Source organism: Saimiri boliviensis, chromosome 6 (genome assembly GCF_048565385.1).
Source record: "Saimiri boliviensis isolate mSaiBol1 chromosome 6, mSaiBol1.pri, whole genome shotgun sequence".
NCBI lineage: Eukaryota > Metazoa > Chordata > Mammalia > Primates > Cebidae > Saimiri > Saimiri boliviensis.
The window spans coordinates 23,339,157-23,355,910 of record NC_133454.1 but is presented as its reverse complement, the minus strand read 5'-3'; the positions used below and the strand labels follow the sequence as shown (position 1 = coordinate 23,355,910).

The following is a 16,754-nucleotide window of genomic DNA, read 5'->3' as shown; positions in this document are numbered from 1 at the left end:
GTTGGTATAAGGCATATACCACAAACATGTAAGACAGCAACCCAAGCTCACAAAGTGTTGGCTCTTGGCTAGCTATATCTCCTGGCTAGCTATAACTGAATCTGCAAAAGGTCATTATATCGCTTTATTATAGTATCTACATCTAAGTGATAGGGTTTCTGGAAAGACCAAGAAGTTTCTTTTTTTTTTTTTTTTTTTTTTTTTTTTTTTTTTTTTTGAGACGGAGTTTTTGCTCTTGTTACCCAGGCTGGAGTGCGATGGCGCGATCTCGGCTCACTGCAACCTGCGTCTCCTGGGTTCAGGCAATTATCCTGCCTCAGCCTCCTGAGTAGCTGGGATTACAGGCACGCGCCACCATGCCCAGCTAATTTCTTGTATTTTTAGTAGAGACGGGGTTTCACCATGTGGACCAGGATGGTCTCGATCTCTTGACCTCGTGATCCACCCGCCTCAGCCTCCCAAAGTGCTGGGATTACAGGCTTGAGCCACCGCGCCCGGCTAAGAAGTTTCTTAACTACAATTTTCTCAGCATAAAATAAGCTCTTTAATCAGAAGCAATGTGTGAAATACTACCATAATTAATGAGGCATTCATAGATAATGGGGCTGGCAGAAATATTGCAGGTAGGAAGTCAAATCTGAATTTGGAATTCTTTCTTTTCTTTTTTTTTTTTGAGATGGAGTTTTGCTCTTTTTGTCCAGGCTGGAGTGCAGTGGCACAATCTCAGCTCACCACAACCTCCGCCTCCTGGATTCAAGTGATTCTCCTGCTTCAGCCTCCTGAGAAGCTGTCTCATTTTGTTGCCTAGGCTGGGGTACAGTGGTGTGATCGCAGTTCACTGCAGCCTCAACTTCCTGGGCTGAAGTCATCCTTCCACCTCAGTCCCCTGAGTAGCTGGCACTACAGGCCTGTACCACCATGCCTGACTAATTTACATTTTTTTGTAGAGACAGGGTCTTATTATGTTGCCCAGGCAACATAATAATAGTGAGTTTGAGCTCAAATGAGCTGAAGTGATCTGCCCACCTAGGTATCCCAAAGCTCTGGGATTACTGGGATGAACCAACATGCCCAGCCAGGTCTTTTAAAAATATCTCCATGTACCTGCTTCATATGCTCAATTTTTCCACTAGCTTCTTTAACTCAAACAATACGATTATAACCATTGCTTTAAGTTTTTACCTACTATTTCTACCACCTCTGGTTTTGTTTATCATCTATTATCATAATTTCTGGATCAATTTCTACTGATCTCTCAGGCTGGAGACGGGGATTCACCATGTTGGCCAGGATGGTCTAGATCTCTTGATCTCATGATCCACCCACCTCGGCCTCCCAAAGTGCTGGGATTACAGATGTGAGTCACCGTGCCCGATCGAGACTTCCAAGTTTTTATACTGGAAGTCCTGTATCCCAAGAAACCCTTTGGTCCCAAGAAAGAAACCCTGTGTCCCAAGAAAGTCCCTGACAACCCACAATTGCTGATCAAGCTACTATGCAGGGAAGGGGCCCATCTATATCAGACCTGAACTTGGAGAAGGATGAACGTCTACGTGTATCCTTCTTTAGAGGACAAGTTCTGCATTAGGCTGAGAAGCAGAATCAGAACTGAGACTCTCATGTAAGTGGTTTATTGATGGAGTGCCCTTAGGAGAAGGGGAGTGAGGGAAGCAGTGTAGAGCAGAGAAAAAAAACTAAGTAAGAATGTGCTCTCAGAAGACTGACTTCAGCTTGATTCCATGAGAAGCTCTGGAAAAGGAAGTTCCTTGATGTAAGAGGTCACTCTTTTCGTACCTCCATATGAGAGGTAGCAATTCTTTTCTAGAGATGGTCTCAAAATTAGAGTACATCAAAATCACTTGAAGGGTTTGGTAAACCAGAATACTACACCAACCCCCAGAGATTCTGATTCAACAGGTCTGAGAATTTGTATTTCCAGCAAGTTCACAGGTAATGCTGATGCTGCACTTTGAAAACCTCCATTCTAGAGAAGAGGACAGCTGTGAGGTTTTAGTACCCACAGCATCTGGCAAAGGAGATCAGGAATGCACATACTACTACATGAAAGCACATGCCAGAGCTAGATGGACTGGACCACAAGCTGGGGATACGCAGACTACATCTTTAGGTCAGAACATCTAGATGCACGGTATCTTGCTTGTTTCTGTTGTCATCCCTTGTATGTTTCTGTTGTCATCTCTTGCCAAAGCATTGTTGACACATTCTTACTTGGCCTTGTTATTGAACTTCAAGAGAAGGGTCTGGGAGGTACAGGAGGCTTTAAAGAGGGAGCAGCTGCAAGTTGCTAGGCAAATATAGTGGCATCAGTTGCAATGGAGTGGAAAGTCCTTAAATGGAAAATTAATATTTAGAGGCAACACTGTAAACCAACCTTGGAAATTGCCTGATGTTTGTGAAAGTAAAGGAAAATGGCTTTGATGGCAACTTTTAATTTCATAAGCCGTGCCAGAACTCTTGACAGTCTCTGCTCCTGAGGATCACCACCAGGTGAAGGTGAATGAATAAATGTTCAAATAGATTCTGGTGGTTTTGGCAGGGTATACCAGGAAGAGGTCGTAGACCACGTTGTACCCCTGGGCCTTGATGTCCATTGCCAGGCAGTACAGGAGGTCGCTGCTGTCTAGGGCCGCCTTCCAGGGCCCAAACTTGACAACGGACTTCTCCTTATCCTGCAGAAAATGCAGGACCTCTGAATAACATGCATCCTGTTCCTCAGTTTCCATCAGGCACACAAGCACACTGGACTTCCGCGCTGTTATGGCCTCTGCGCGCGCCAGGCGCACCATGAGTTCCAGGCTCTCGCTGTAGCCTGGCACTTGCAACAAAAACTGCTTCCGAGATACCTGCTCACCAAAAATCTCCGGCATGTCCTCCAGCAGCTTGACCAAAGGCCTGATTTCGTAGAACTGAGCCTCACGGTACACTTCAGGGATGTGCTGCGTGGGCACTTGCCCGATGCGCAGGTAGTCCAGGATGGGTCTGAAATAGGTGCCGGGACGGTCAATGAAGAAGCGGCCCTCCGCGTCCGTGCAGGCCTTGGCTGAGCTAGAGAACATCTCTGCCAATTTTGAGCCCGGGAACTTTCTCAAGGTGCCCAGGGTGGTGGTGTAGAACTCGCCCCCCACATTCAGCTCCACAACGGTAGACGTCTAGGGGCACAAAAGGCAGAGTAAACCACATACCATCTCCCCTGAGCTCATGACTCATTTTTATCCAAAGAATAACGGGATAAAAACCATAGGGGAACCATAATGATTGGCTTCAGCTAGTGAGAGGTCCACCTTACTGAAGACCGTTATATTTATGCTGTGTTGCTCTGTTGCTCCTGTGAGTGGGCTTTTGGGCTTTTTTTTTTTTTTTTGGATGGAGTCTCGCTCTGTCACCCAGGCTGGAGCGTAGTGGTGCAATCTTGGCTCACTGCAATTTTGCCTCAGTTCAAGCAAATCTCCTGCCTCAGCCTCCCAAGTAGCTGGGACTACAGGCACGCACCATCATGCACAATTAATTTTTGTATTTTTAATAGAAGCGAGGTTTTGCCATGTTTGCTAGACTGGTCTCCAACTCCTGACCTCAAGTGATCCACTCACTTCAGCCTCCCAAAGTGCTGGGATTACAGGTGTGAGCCACTGCACCTGGCCAAGGGTGGGCATTTTAAGAAGAAGAAAAAAAGAACTCTATTTGAAAAAAGAATACCCATTCAAGCCTCTTAATTTTAGGTCATAGAATGTTATGGGTGGAGGGCAGGCACAGTGGCTCACACCTGTAATCCCAGCACTTTGGGAGGCTGAGTTGAGGCAGGCAGATCATCTGAGGTAAGGAGTTTGAGAAGCGCTTGGCCAACTTGGTGAAACCCCGTCTCCACTAAAATACAAAAATTAGCTGAGTGTGATGGCACACTGTAATCCCAGCTACTCAGGAGGCTGAGGCAGAAGAATCGCCTGAATCTGGGAGGCAGAGGCTGCAGTGAGGCAGGATCACACCACTGCACTCCAGCCTGGGCGACAGAGTGAGACTCCATCTCAAAAAACCAACAATAACAACAATAATAATAACAAAAGAATGTTATGGGAAGAGGCTGCCATGGAAGGAAGTCTCAGCAATAATACTTCCAAAGTCTGTGGCCTTTGGCAAGACTTTTTGCCTCTCAAGGCCTCAATTTCCTTATCTATAAAGTGGGGATATTGGCCAGGTACAGTGGCTCACGCCTGTAATCACAACACTTTGGGAGGCCAAGGTGGGAGGATCACTTGTGGCCAGGAGTTGGAGACCAGCCTGGGCAACATAGCAAGACCCTATCTCTTTTTTTTTTATTTATTTTTTATTTTTTTATTTTTAAGATGGGGTTTCACTATATTGGTCAGGCTGGTCTTGAACTCCTGACCTCAGGTGATCTGCCCACCTCAGCCTCCCAAAGGGCTGGGATTACAGGTGTGAGCCACTGAGCCCAGCTTCAATTATATTTATTTATTTATTTATTTATTTATTATTTTTTTTAAGACAGGGTTTCACCATGTTGGTCAGGCTGGTCTTGAACTCCTAACCTCAGGTGATCCGCCTGCCTTGGCCTCCAAAGTGCCACTGCACTCCAGCATAGGGGACACAGGGAAACCCTGCCTCAAAGAAAAAAAAAAAAAAAAAAAAAAGAAGCAGCTTCCTGCGCTGACATCTTCAGCACCATGTCTTTTTCAAACAAGATCTTAGCCCTGTTCCTGAGCTTCTTTTTGTTTTTTGGTTTTGGTTTTGGTTTTTCTTTGTTGTTGTTGCTGTTTTAAGACAGGGTCTCGGACGGGCGCGGTGGCTCAGCCTGTAATCCCAGCACTTTGGGAGGCCGAGGCGGGTGGATCACGAGGTCGAGAGATGGAGACCATCCTGGTCAACATGGTGAAACCCCGTCTCTACTAAAAATACAAAAAACTAGCTGGGCATGGTGGTGCGTGCCTGTAATCCCAGCTACTCAGGAGGCTGAGGCAGGAGAATTGCCTGAGCCCCGGAGGCAGAGGTTGCGGTGAGCCGAGATCGCGCCATTGCACTCCAGCCTGGGTAACGAGAGCGAAACTCCGTCTCAAAAAAAAAAAAAAAAAAAAAAAAAAAAGACAGGGTCTCACTCTGTTGCCCACGTATGTGCCCAGGGCCCTTCGCTTTCCTTCTCTGGGAAGTGCAGTGGTGTAATCTTCGCTCACTACGACCTCCACCTCCCAGGCTCAAGCATTCTCCTGCCTCAGCCTCCAGAGTAGCTGGGACTACAGGTGTGCAACACCACATCCAGCTAATTTCTGTATTTTTTATAGAGACAGGCTTTCGCCATGTTGGCCAGGCTTGTCTCGAACTCCTGAGCTAGGTGATCCACCCACTTCTACCTCCCAAAGTGCTGGGACTACAGGCATGGGCTACCACGCCTGGCTGAGAATACCTTTTCTGAAGCACATATCTGATCCTGTCACTCCATCCCTTAAACACTTGAGTAACTTTTCATTCCCTTCCAGATAAACTCCAGACTCCATAACAAGGTTTGGAGGTCCTTTGCGACTGGGCTGCTACTTCACCCTTCGCAATTAGCTACCAGAACCACCTGCTGCTCCCTACCCCTCCAATCCAGAGCAGGCCAGGCCCCCTCACCTCCAGAAACTCACTTACTTGCCAACCACACTCCTTTCACTGACCCCACTCATCCTTCAAATGAATTCCTCTGGGAGTCCTTCTGGATAGGTTGTCGCATTATGATCCCAGAAGGTCCTACACTACTGTATTTCCACTGGCCTGGCCGGTCTTCCCTTGTAATTCCCTGTTTATTCATTGACTGTGAGGTTCCTGGCCAAGTGCTGTGTTTCACGCCTGTAATCCCAGCATTTTGGGAGGCCGAGGCAGGGAGATTGCCTGAGCCTATGAGTTTGAGACCAGCCTGGAGTCTCCACCAGGCGTTCTGTTCGAGATCAGCCTGGTTCTCACCAACATGGCAAGATTTTAACAAACAAACAAAAAGGCTGTGAGGCTCCCAAGGGAGGGGACTATCCTCTGATTTACAGGAGCACCTAATATTCTGTTCAAACCCAATCTTGCCCTACCTGGCATCATGCACAGTGCGCTACACTTCCCCAGTAATTCATTTAGGCACTTATTGAGCACCTAGGGCGGTCCTGGCACTAGGCATGTGGCTTTGTCAATAGCCAACAACAACGATGTGATCGTGGCCCTATTAGAGAGAGCCACACTGCCCTGTTGCTGGATCTGCTTTCCCTTCCTCCAGGTCTTCAGGATGGCTCTCAGTCCAGGAGAGAATCTGAATGTTCTGCTCTCAGAGTGCACCCAGCCTTCCAGCCTTTTCTCCCATCCTCCTTCCCCACTCCCCTCACCCAAGCCTGGGGAGCAGGCAGGCAAAAGGGGGATTCAGGACCCAGCCAGAGGGCAGGGGTAGGCTGGAGACAGTGGGGCTGCAGGTGAGGGAAAGATCCTCTGGCCAAGCTGGTTGGATGGGTTTCTCCCACTGGGAGAGGCCCAAGGGAGAGGGAGGGGCAGAGGAGGAGTCGTGGAGTAGGAAAAGCTGCGGGGAGACAGAGGAGACACACCTGGAAAGGAAATAAAGACCCAGTGTAGAGGGAGAAAGCAAAAGGGCAAAGAGAAGAGGTTAGACAGAGCCAAACCAGGAACGGGCACGAGGCGCGAAAGGAGAGCGATCAGAGCAGGAGGAGCAGCAAAGAGAGAAGGGAGGGCCCAGCCGGAGGTGAAGGGAGACAGTGGCCAGAAGCAGGGGGCTCGGGCTGCTGGGAGGGACCGGCGGGAGAAACTGGAAGAGAGGGAAGAGGCCGAGGGTAGAGGCGCGGGGACGCTGCTGGCCTCGCACTTACCGTCGGCCGCCCGGGCCGGGGAGACTGGGGCAGAGGGGTCTGGCTCGTCATCCTGCCCTCTGGCCGCTCCACTGCGCAGCCCTGCCACGTGCAGATCACTTGGGCCAGCGGAAGTGCTCCTGGCTCCCGCCCCTAGATAAAGTCACCGAGGCTCTAGGCGGAACAGGGCTTGGCCAGGCGTGGTTTGCGGTAAGACCGGGGCAAGTGCGAAAGGAAATGAACAGTTTGTCTATTTGGGGCTTCTCAAAGTTGTTAGGCCGCGAGGAAGGCTGACTCTGGAGACCGAGAAATGGAGCAGACCCCTCAATGACTTGACCTTTTGATATAGATTGATTTTCTTCCTTTTCTTTCCTCCCACCTCAGCCTTCCAAAGAGGTGGGATTACAGGCCTGAGCCAGGCGTCTTGCCTCTTTCTTATTTTCTTTTTCCGCTCCGATCACATGACTCCCGAGATAAAAGACCCCATGACTGAGATAAAAGACCCTTTGACTATTACATCTTTTTTTTTTTTTTTGACATCTTAATGTGGAATATTAAACATACCTTTCCCAAACAGAAATACTGCTTATAACCAATCAAATTGCTGTAACTATACACTTATCTAATATGGAAAATGTTGAAATTCTGTTAAGCTTCCCCAGACCTTGGTTAGATAAATGACTCTCAAACCACTCTACTCAAGAGCACTGGCCTGGCAGGGTAGCTCATGCCTGTAATCCCAGAACTTTAGGAGGCCAAGGTGGGCAGATCACAAGGTCAGGAGTTCGAGACCAGCCTGGCCGATATGGTGAAACCCCATCCCTACTAAAAATACAAAAATTAGCCAGGTGTGGTGGTGGGCACCTTCAGGAGGCTGAGGGAGGAGAGTCACTTGAACCTGGGATGCGGAGGTTGCAGTGAGCTGAGATCGAGCCACTGCACTAGCACTGAACCCAGCTTATTGGAGCCTGTGTCCCCCACTACTGGCCATTCTCAAATTTTGTGCTTAAATAAATTAAATCGTTAAACATATTGCCTGAATCCTGTTACTAAAGTTGACACTAGTTAATATCCATCTCTGGGCCTCAGAGTCCCCAGTACTCAAATGGGGGAGGTGGAGGGAAATGACGTTAACTGACATTGACAACCAGAGACTTTCTACTCCCTGCAGTCTCAGGAATGAAAGATCAGCAACACCCATGTTACAGATTAGAAGAGTGGGGCTCTAGGAAGTAGGGTGGTGGCAAAATGTAAAATCTGAGGCTCAAAAAAAATTTTTTTAAGAGTGTCCTTAAGAGCCATGCGCAGTGGCTCATGCCTGTAATCCTAGCACTTTGAGAGGCTGAGATGGGTGGATCACCTGAGGTTAGGAGTTTAAGACCAGCCTGGCCATCATGGTGAAACCCCATCTTTTGAAGAAAAAAAAAAAAAAAAGAGTGTACTTGAGTAACAGGCAATTCTTGAATTGGGGAACACCAGATGGAAAGAGGTTTAGTGTTCCCATGACAATGCATCAGAGGCAAATATTTATGGAAAAAAATGTGGAAGCAAGATATTTTATTGGGGCCGGGCGAGGTGGCTCATGCCTGTAATCCCAGCACTTTGGGAGGCCCAGGCGGGAGGATCACTTGAGGTCAGACGTTCAAGACCAGCCTGAACAAAATGGTGAAACCCTGTCTCTACTAAAAATACAAAAATTAGCCAGGAGTGATTGTGCCTGTAATCCCAGCTACTCGGGATGCTAAGGCAGGAGAATCTGTAGAACCCAGGAAGTGGAGGTTGCAGTGAGCCAAGATTGTGCCACTGTACTGCAGCCTGGGCAACAAAGTAAAACTCCATCTCAAAAAAAAAAAAAAAAAAAAAAAGATATTTTATTGGTTACAGTTACAAAATTGCCTTTTTTGGTTTACTTTGCTAAAAAGTCCCTAGTTACTTAATCATGTCAGTTGGCTGCTTGTGATTGGCTGATGTTGTTTTATTTCTGTCTAACATTAGCATTTATCAGAAATGACTGCATTAGTCAGACTTCTCTAGAGGGACAGACTAATGGAATAGGGCTGGGTGCGATGGCACACACCTGTAATCTCAGCACTTTGGGAGGCTGAGGCAGGCCAATCATATGAGGACAGGAATTCAAGGCTAGCCTGGCCAACATGGTGAAACCCCAAGTCTACTAAAAATACAAAAAATTAGCTGGGCATGGTGATGCATGCCTGTAGTCCCAGCTACTTGGGAAGCTGAGGCAGGAGAATTGCTTGAACTTTGGAGGCAGAGGTTGCAGTGAGCTGGGATTATGCCACTGCACTCCAGCCTGGACAACGGAGTCTAAATAATAATAATAATAAATTAAAATATAATAAAAATGAAGACACCAATTAATACATGTACAATATACATTGGTTAGGTCCAGAAAGACTGAACAGCTAGAAGGGGTTGAGGGGTTTCCAGGTCATAGACAGATTCAAAGATTTTCTGATTGGTGGGCCAGTCATGATAACTCATTTCCGTAATCCCAGTACTTTGGGAGGCTGAGGTAGGCAGATAGCTTGAGCCCAGGAGTTGGGGACCGACGTGGGCAGTACAGCAAGACTCCATCTATATTTTTAAAATAAAAATAAAAAAGCAAGGATTTTCTGATCATCAACGGGTTATTATCTAAAGATCTGAGATCAATAGAAAGGCACTCTGGGTTACTATAAGGGGTTGTGTAGACCAAGGTTTTATTATGGAGATGAAACCTCCAGGGAGCAGGCTACAGAGAGAATAGATTGCAAATTTTTGTTATCAGACTTAAAGGGACTATTCTGTCAGTCCTAAGGTCTCTGTTTTTATGGTAATACTGGTCAGCTGTGCCTGAATTCCGAAAAGGGGAAGGTCATAATGAGGCATGTCTGACCCCCTTCCAGTCATGGCCTAAGCTAGTTTTTCAGGATAACTTTGGAATGCCCTTGGCTGGGACGAGGGGTCCAGTCAGATGGTTGGGGGGCTGAAAATTTTATTTTGTCTTTTTTTTTTTTTTTTTTTTTTTTTTTTTTGAGACAGAGTTTCACTCTTGTTACCCAGGCTGGAGTGCAATGGCGCGATCTCGGCTCACCGCAACCTCCGCCTCCTGGGTTCAGGTAATTCTCCTGCCTCAGCCTCCTGAGTAGCTGGGATTACAGGCACATGCCACCATGCCCAGCTAATTTTTTTTGTATTTTTAGTAGAGACGGGGTTTCACCATGTTGACCAGGTTGGTCTCGATCTCTCGACCTTGTGATCCACCCGCCTCGGCCTCCCAAAGTGCTGGGATTACAGGCTTGAGCCACCGCGCCCGGCTTTATTTTGTCTTTATAGTACCCAGTATATATCCTTGATGTGGTGTGAGGAAAACGATCTTCCTCCCCAAAACTCATAATCTCAGTTCAATCATGAGAAAAACAGCAGAGAAATTTCAATAGAGGGACATCTTATGGTATCACTGGCCAGTACTCCTCAAAACTATCAAAGTCACCCAAAACAGGAAAAATCAGAGATTGTCACAGCCAAGAACATTCTAAGGAGATATGACAACTGAATTGTAATGTGGAGCAAGGCATAGTGGTTCATGCCTGTGATCGCAGCACTTTGAAAGACTGAGGTAGGCAGATCACTTGAGCCCAGGAGTTTGAGACCAGCCTGAGAAACATGGCAAAATCCCATCTGTACATAAAATACAAAAATTAGCTAGGTATGGTGTCGCATGTGTGTAGTCCCAGCTACTCAGGAGGCTAAGGTAAGAGCATTGCTTGAGCCTGGGAGGTGAGAAGAGACAAATTGGGTTATTAAAATACATGTATAAAAACAACGTTGGGTGCAGTGGCTCATGCCTGTAATCCCAGCACTTTGTGGGGCTGAGGTGAGTAGATCACTTGGGTCAGGTGTTCTAGACCAGCCTGACCAACATGGTGAAATCCCATCTCTACTAAAAATACAAAAATTAGCCAGGCGTGGTGGTGCATGCCTATAATCCCAGCTACTTGGGAGGCTGAGGCAGGAGAATCGCTTGAACCCAGGAGACGGAGGTTGAGGTGAGCCAAGATCTTACCATTGCACTCCAGCCTGGGCAACAAGAGCGAAACTCCATCTCAAAAAAAAAAAAAAAAACCACTTAACATGATAACCTTAATTATGATTGATAGCACATACTCAGACATTAGAGTTTCAGAAATCCCATATAATTTTGGAACACGTATTAATAGTATTCACTAAAATATAGCCTGAAGAAGGTTAAACCCCTATCACCTGACAGGATTATTTTTATTTTGATAATTCTATGTAACTAAACATGTTAAATAATCCTGGTTACCTCTCTTTTGGATGCTCCAGGGGCCCTCTGTAGCATCCAAAAATTAGGGGTGTGGTTAATTCCGTTTGTCCCCAGGCCTTACCGAACTGTAAAGCAGGCAAGTCAAGTAGTTCTCAAAAGCCAAAGAAGGGGGTTATAGCCTTAAAACATTTAGCAAACCTAGTACCTGACCTGCATAATTTAGATCACATATTTACATTTTGAAGCCATTTGTTTTTTTTACCATTTTAAAACTGTTTTTATGAGGGGTGAGAGGAGGAAAAAAAACCTGTTTTTATTTCTCAAAGATTAAAGTCACTTGAATTAAAAGCCTCCCAAAGTGCTGGGATTACAGGCCTGAGTCACTGCACCCAGGCTTTTCTAGCCTCTCTATCTATAGGTGGGCTGCTTGACCTCAAGAGCTGGGCATGGTGGTTCAAATCTGTGATCCCAGCATTTTGGGAGGCCGAGGCAGGAGGATCTCTTGATTCTAGGAGTTCGTGACCAGCCTGGGCAATATGGTGACACTCCATGTCTACAAAAAATACAAAAATTAGCTGAGTATAGTGGCTCATGCCTGCGGTCCCAGCTACTTGGGAGGCTGAGGCAGGAGGATCTCTTGAGCCCAGAAGTTTAAGGCTGCAGTGAGCCGAGATGACACCACTAGACTCTGGCCTGGGCAACAGAGCAAGACTCTGTCTCACATTAAAAAAAAAAAAAAAAAAAAAAAGGCTGGGCGCGGTGGCTCAAGCCTGTAATCCCAGCACTTTGGGAGGCCGAGGGGGTGGATCACGAGGTCAAGATCAAGACCATCCTGGTCAACATGGTGAAACCCTATCTCTACTAAAAATACAAAAAAATTAGCTGGGCATGGTGGCTTGTGCCTGTAATCCCAGCTACTCAGGAGGCTGAGGCAGGAGAATTGCCTGAACCCAGGAGACGGAGGTTGCGGTGAGCCAAGATCGCGCCATTGCACTCCAGCCTGGGTAACGAGCGAAACTCCCTCTCAAAAAAACAAAAACAAAAACAAACAAACAAACAAAAACACTTCAGATGGCCCAGGAGGCCCCTGGATCTTCAGGACCCTGCAGTAATTACCCGAGGAAGATAAGCCCTGTGCTAATCAGAACCGGTGGCCGCTTATTACCTGTAGATCATTAGCATATCAGTATTATGCTGAAATCTCCATCCATAGAAGAAAATCATCACTATTTTCTGAACATATGTATGATGAGGCATGTTTATGATTTGCACCTGTGCATCTGGAGTTCTTCCTTACATATGTTTACATACTTCTTTGCCCCACCTCTACCTCTTAAAATTCCCCCAGCTTCCCACAGTTCAGTGAGAAAATGTCTTTAGAGCAAGAGCTCTCTCTGTCTCCATTCCTGGCCAAGAATATAATCTCTGCTTGCTTTTTTTTTTTTTTTTCAATTGGGTATTCTTTCTTTGCCACCAATGCAAAGTAGGAAAAAGACTCAGTTTTCCAGCGACATTAGCACATTTGACCCTGGCAGTTGAAAATAGGCATTAGCACTGCCATTTTCTATATGAGGACCCTGAGCCTTCCAGAGATGAAGCGCCTCTTTCAGAGTTGGTCAGGCCAGGAGACAAGAGAACAGGGCTCTAGTTTCAGCTCTGCCACCAGTTTGCAGTACCGCCTTAGACAAGTCCCTGCCCCTCTCCGGGCCTTGGTTCTCCTCCTATAATATGGCAGGGTGTTGTGTATATTTTGAGATGATCTCTGTGATCCTGTCTTGCTTGATGCTATGGCAACAAAAGAATTCAAACAGCCCCTTGCTATTGTCTGTCACTGGATCTTGTTTCCCTTTGGCCTGACTCCAAGAGCAAGCACTGCTTCCTTCTCCCCTCCCCTCACTCACTCCCCTCTGTTCTTCCTAAGACAACACAGCCGCCAGCCCCCTCCCTTCCAGGCAGCTGGGCTTCGGGCCAGCCAGCCAAATGGCAGCTGGGTCTCAGATAAAAGGGCCCTCAGAAGGCTGCCTGTGGCAGAGTGCCCAGCCTAGCCCAGCCCAGGCTTGGCAGCCCGGGGCCCAGCTGTGCCATGAGGCATCCTGCTCACCTACTCCCATACAAGGCTCCCTTTGTGAGTCCTGCAGAGAGGGAGACCCCTGCCAACCCACAAGGACCCTCTTCCCCTCCCTCTGCTCCATACCTGCTTGAGAAATATTCAAGTCTGTAGAGAATGGTCCAGAACTGGCCAGGCACGGTGGCTCAAGCCTGTAATCTCAGCACTGTGGGAGGCCGAGGCGGGTGGATCACGAGGTCAAGAGATCGAGACCATCCTGGTCAACATGGTGAAACCCCGTCTCTACTAAAAATACAAAAATTAGCTGGGCATGGTGGCGCGTGCCTGTAATCCCAGCTACTCGGGAGGCTGAGGCAGGAGAATTGCCTGAACCCAGGAGGCGGAGGTTGCCGTGAGCCGAGATCGCGCCATTGCACTCCAGCCTGGGTAACAAGAGCGAAACTCCGCCTCAAAAAAAAAAAAAAAAAAAAAAAAAAGGAGAATGGTCCAGAACTACAACAGATTGACCTGACTGTGCCAGGCACTTTGGAGAGCTTTATCCCATTGACTCTTCAGAATAACACTCATAGCAAGTAATGTTTTGTTTTGTTTTGTTTTGTTTTGTTTTTGAGACAGAATCTCAGTCTGTCACCCAGGCTCTAGGCTGGAGTGCAGTGTCACTAACACAGCTCACTGCAGAGTCAACATCTTAGACTCAAGTAATCCTTCTGCCTCAGTCTCCCAAGTAGTTGGGATTACAGCTAATGCCCAGCTAATTTTTTTTACTTTTTGGTAGAAATGGTGTCTCACTATGTTGTCCAGGCTGTTCTCAAATTCCCCGGCTCCAGCAATCCTTCCACCTCAGCCTCCCAAAATACTGAGATTACAGGTGTAAGACACCACGCCTGGAATCCCTTTTTACTTATTTGTTTATTTTTAACTTTTATTTATTTTTTTTTTTGAGACAGAGTCTCACCCTGTTGCCCAGGCTGGAGTGCAATGGTGTGATCTCAGCTCACTGCAACCTCTGCCTCCTGGGTTCAGCTGATTTTCCTGCCTCAGCCTCCTGAGTAGCTGGGATTACAGGCACCCACCACCATGCCTGGCTAACTTTTTTGTATCTTTAGTAGAGACAGGGTTTCACCATGTTGGCCAGGCTGGTCTTGAACTTCTGACCTTGTGATCCACCCGCCCTGGCCTCCCAAAGTGCTGGGATTACAGATGTGAGCCACCGTGCCTGGCCTGTTTATTTTTAAAATTTATTTTATTTATTTATTTATTTATTTATTTTGAGACAGGGTCTTGCTCTGTTGCCCAGGCTGGAGTGCAGTGGTATGATCTCCACTGTGGAGTGCAGTGGTATGGAGTGCTCAATGCAACCTCCGCCTCCAGGGTTCAAGCAATTCTCCTGCCTCAGCCTCCAAGTAGCTGGGATTACAGGCACCTGACATCACACTTGGGAGGCAGAGGTTGCAGTGAGCCAGGATTGTGCCACTGCACTCCAGCCTGGATGACAAAACAAGACTCTATCTCAGGAAAAAAAAAAAAAAAGAAACTATAGACATGGATAGGTATGCTAAAGAGCCTGTAGGTAATGGTGGATCACAGATAATGGTGAACCAATGTGTTCTCCCTTCCCTCCCGGAAGTCCCCCACTCCACCTAGGGAATTATTTTTTAAAAAATTTATTATTATTTATTTATTTATTTATTTATTTTTTTAAAAGACGGGGTTTCACCATGTTGGTCAGGCTGGTCTTGAACTCCTAACCTCAGGTGATCCACCCACCTTGGCCTCCAAAGTGCTTGGATTACAGGCGTGAGCCACCACGCCCGGCCAGAATTCTTTATTTAAAAGCAAGTCCCCTGAACTCTGGGAGACTCATATTCTTCAGTTCAAAAATGGGAGTTGTGGGCATCCCGGGCGGGCTGGCAGCTAGAGTGGGTACGACAGCTGCCTCTGCCGTCGCCTCCTCCGCCCGGGCCGTTCGCTGCTTTGCGGGGAGAGCGAGGTGGGGCCACCATGGAGCCTGACTCGGTGATTGAGGACAAGCCCATCAAGCTCATCAACACTTCAGTTATGGAAGATCAAAATGAAGATGAGTCCCCAAAGAAAAATACTCTTTGGCAGATAAGTAACGGAACATCATCTATGATCGTCTCCAGAAAGAGGCCATCAGAAGGAAACTCAAAAAGAAAAAGACTTGTATATTAAATATTTTGACCAGTGGTCTGAATCAGATCAAGTGGAATTTGTGGAACATCTTATTTCACGAATGTGTCATTATCAGCATGGACATATTAACTCTTACCTGAAGCCCATGTTGCAGTGGGGATTTATTACCGCTTTACCAGAGCAAGGCTTAGATCACATAGCAGAAAACATTCTTTTGTACCTGAATGCCAGGTCTCTGTGTGCAGCAGAGCTGGTATGTAAAGAATGGCAGCGAGTGATCTCAGAAGGAATGCTTTGGAAGAAGCTGATTGAAGGAATGGTACGCAGTGATCCCCTGTGGAAAGGACTTTCAGAAAGAAGAAGGAGGAATCAGTACCTGTTTAAAAACAGACCCACAGATGGCCCTCCAAATTCATTTTATAGGTCATTATACCCAAAGATTATCCAGGATATAGACACTATAGAATCTAACTGGCAGTATGGACAACACAACTTGCAAAGGATTCAGTGCCGCTCTGAAAATAGTAAAGGTGTCTACTGTTTACAGTACGATGATGAAGAAATTATCAGCGGCCTACGAGATAATTCTATTAAGATTTGGGTTAAAACCAGCCCGAAATGTTTGAAAGTGTTAACAGGACACACAGGCTCTGTCCTCTGCCTGCAGTATGATGAGCCTGTCATTGTAACTGGCTCTTCAGATTCTACAGTGAGAGTGTGGGATGTAACACGGGTGAAGTTCTTAACACATTGATCCATCACAGTGAGGCTGTATTGCACTTACGCTTCAACAATGGACTGATGGTGACCTGTTCCAAGGACCGCTCCATTGCTGTGTGGGACATGGCTTCTGCAACTGTTATCACTTTACGGCATGTCCTGGTCAGCCACCGAGCTGCTGTCTACGTAGTAGTAGACTTTGATGACAAGTACATAGTGTCTGCCTCTGGTGACAGGACTATCAAAGTCTGGAGCACAAGCACCTGTGAATTTGTTTGTACTCTTAATGGGCACAAGTGAGGCATTGCCTGTCTCCAGTACAGGGATCGGCTGGTTTTTAGTGGATCATCAGATCATACCATTAGGCTCTGGGATATTGAATGTGGTGCCTGTTTAAGAGTCCTAGAGAGGCCGGGCGCGGTGGCTCAAGCCTGTAATCCCAGCACTTTGGGAGGCCGAGGCGGGTGGATCACGAGGTCAAGAGATCGAGACCAACCTGGTCAACATGGTGAAACCCCGTCTCTACTAAAAATACAAAAAAAAATTAGCTGGGCATGGTGGCGCGTGCCTGTAATCCCAGCTACTCAGGAGGCTGAGGCAGGAGAATTGCCTGAACCCAGGAGGTGGAGGTTGCGGTGAGCCGAGATCGCGCCATTGCACTCCAGCCTGGGTAACAAGAGCG

At 47.1% G+C, this 16,754-nt stretch overlaps 1 protein-coding gene and 1 pseudogene across 1 annotated transcript; one reads left to right on the top strand and one right to left on the bottom strand.

Annotated features, from left to right (window-relative positions):
• Positions 1–649: 649 nt before the first annotated feature.
• Positions 650–7,517, bottom strand: KCTD14 (potassium channel tetramerization domain containing 14). The gene is made up of 2 exons (XM_010345607.3): positions 6,864–7,517; positions 650–3,170 (listed from the first exon to the last, which is right to left on the bottom strand). The coding sequence occupies exons 1-2, from the start codon at positions 6,912–6,914 to the stop codon at positions 2,499–2,501; spliced, it is 723 nt and encodes a 240-aa protein (XP_010343909.3). The 5' UTR covers positions 6,915–7,517; the 3' UTR covers positions 650–2,498.
• Positions 7,518–15,199: 7,682 nt separating this feature from the next.
• LOC101050580 (F-box/WD repeat-containing protein 11 pseudogene) lies at positions 15,200–16,473 on the top strand (annotated as a pseudogene).
• Positions 16,474–16,754: the final 281 nt, after the last annotated feature.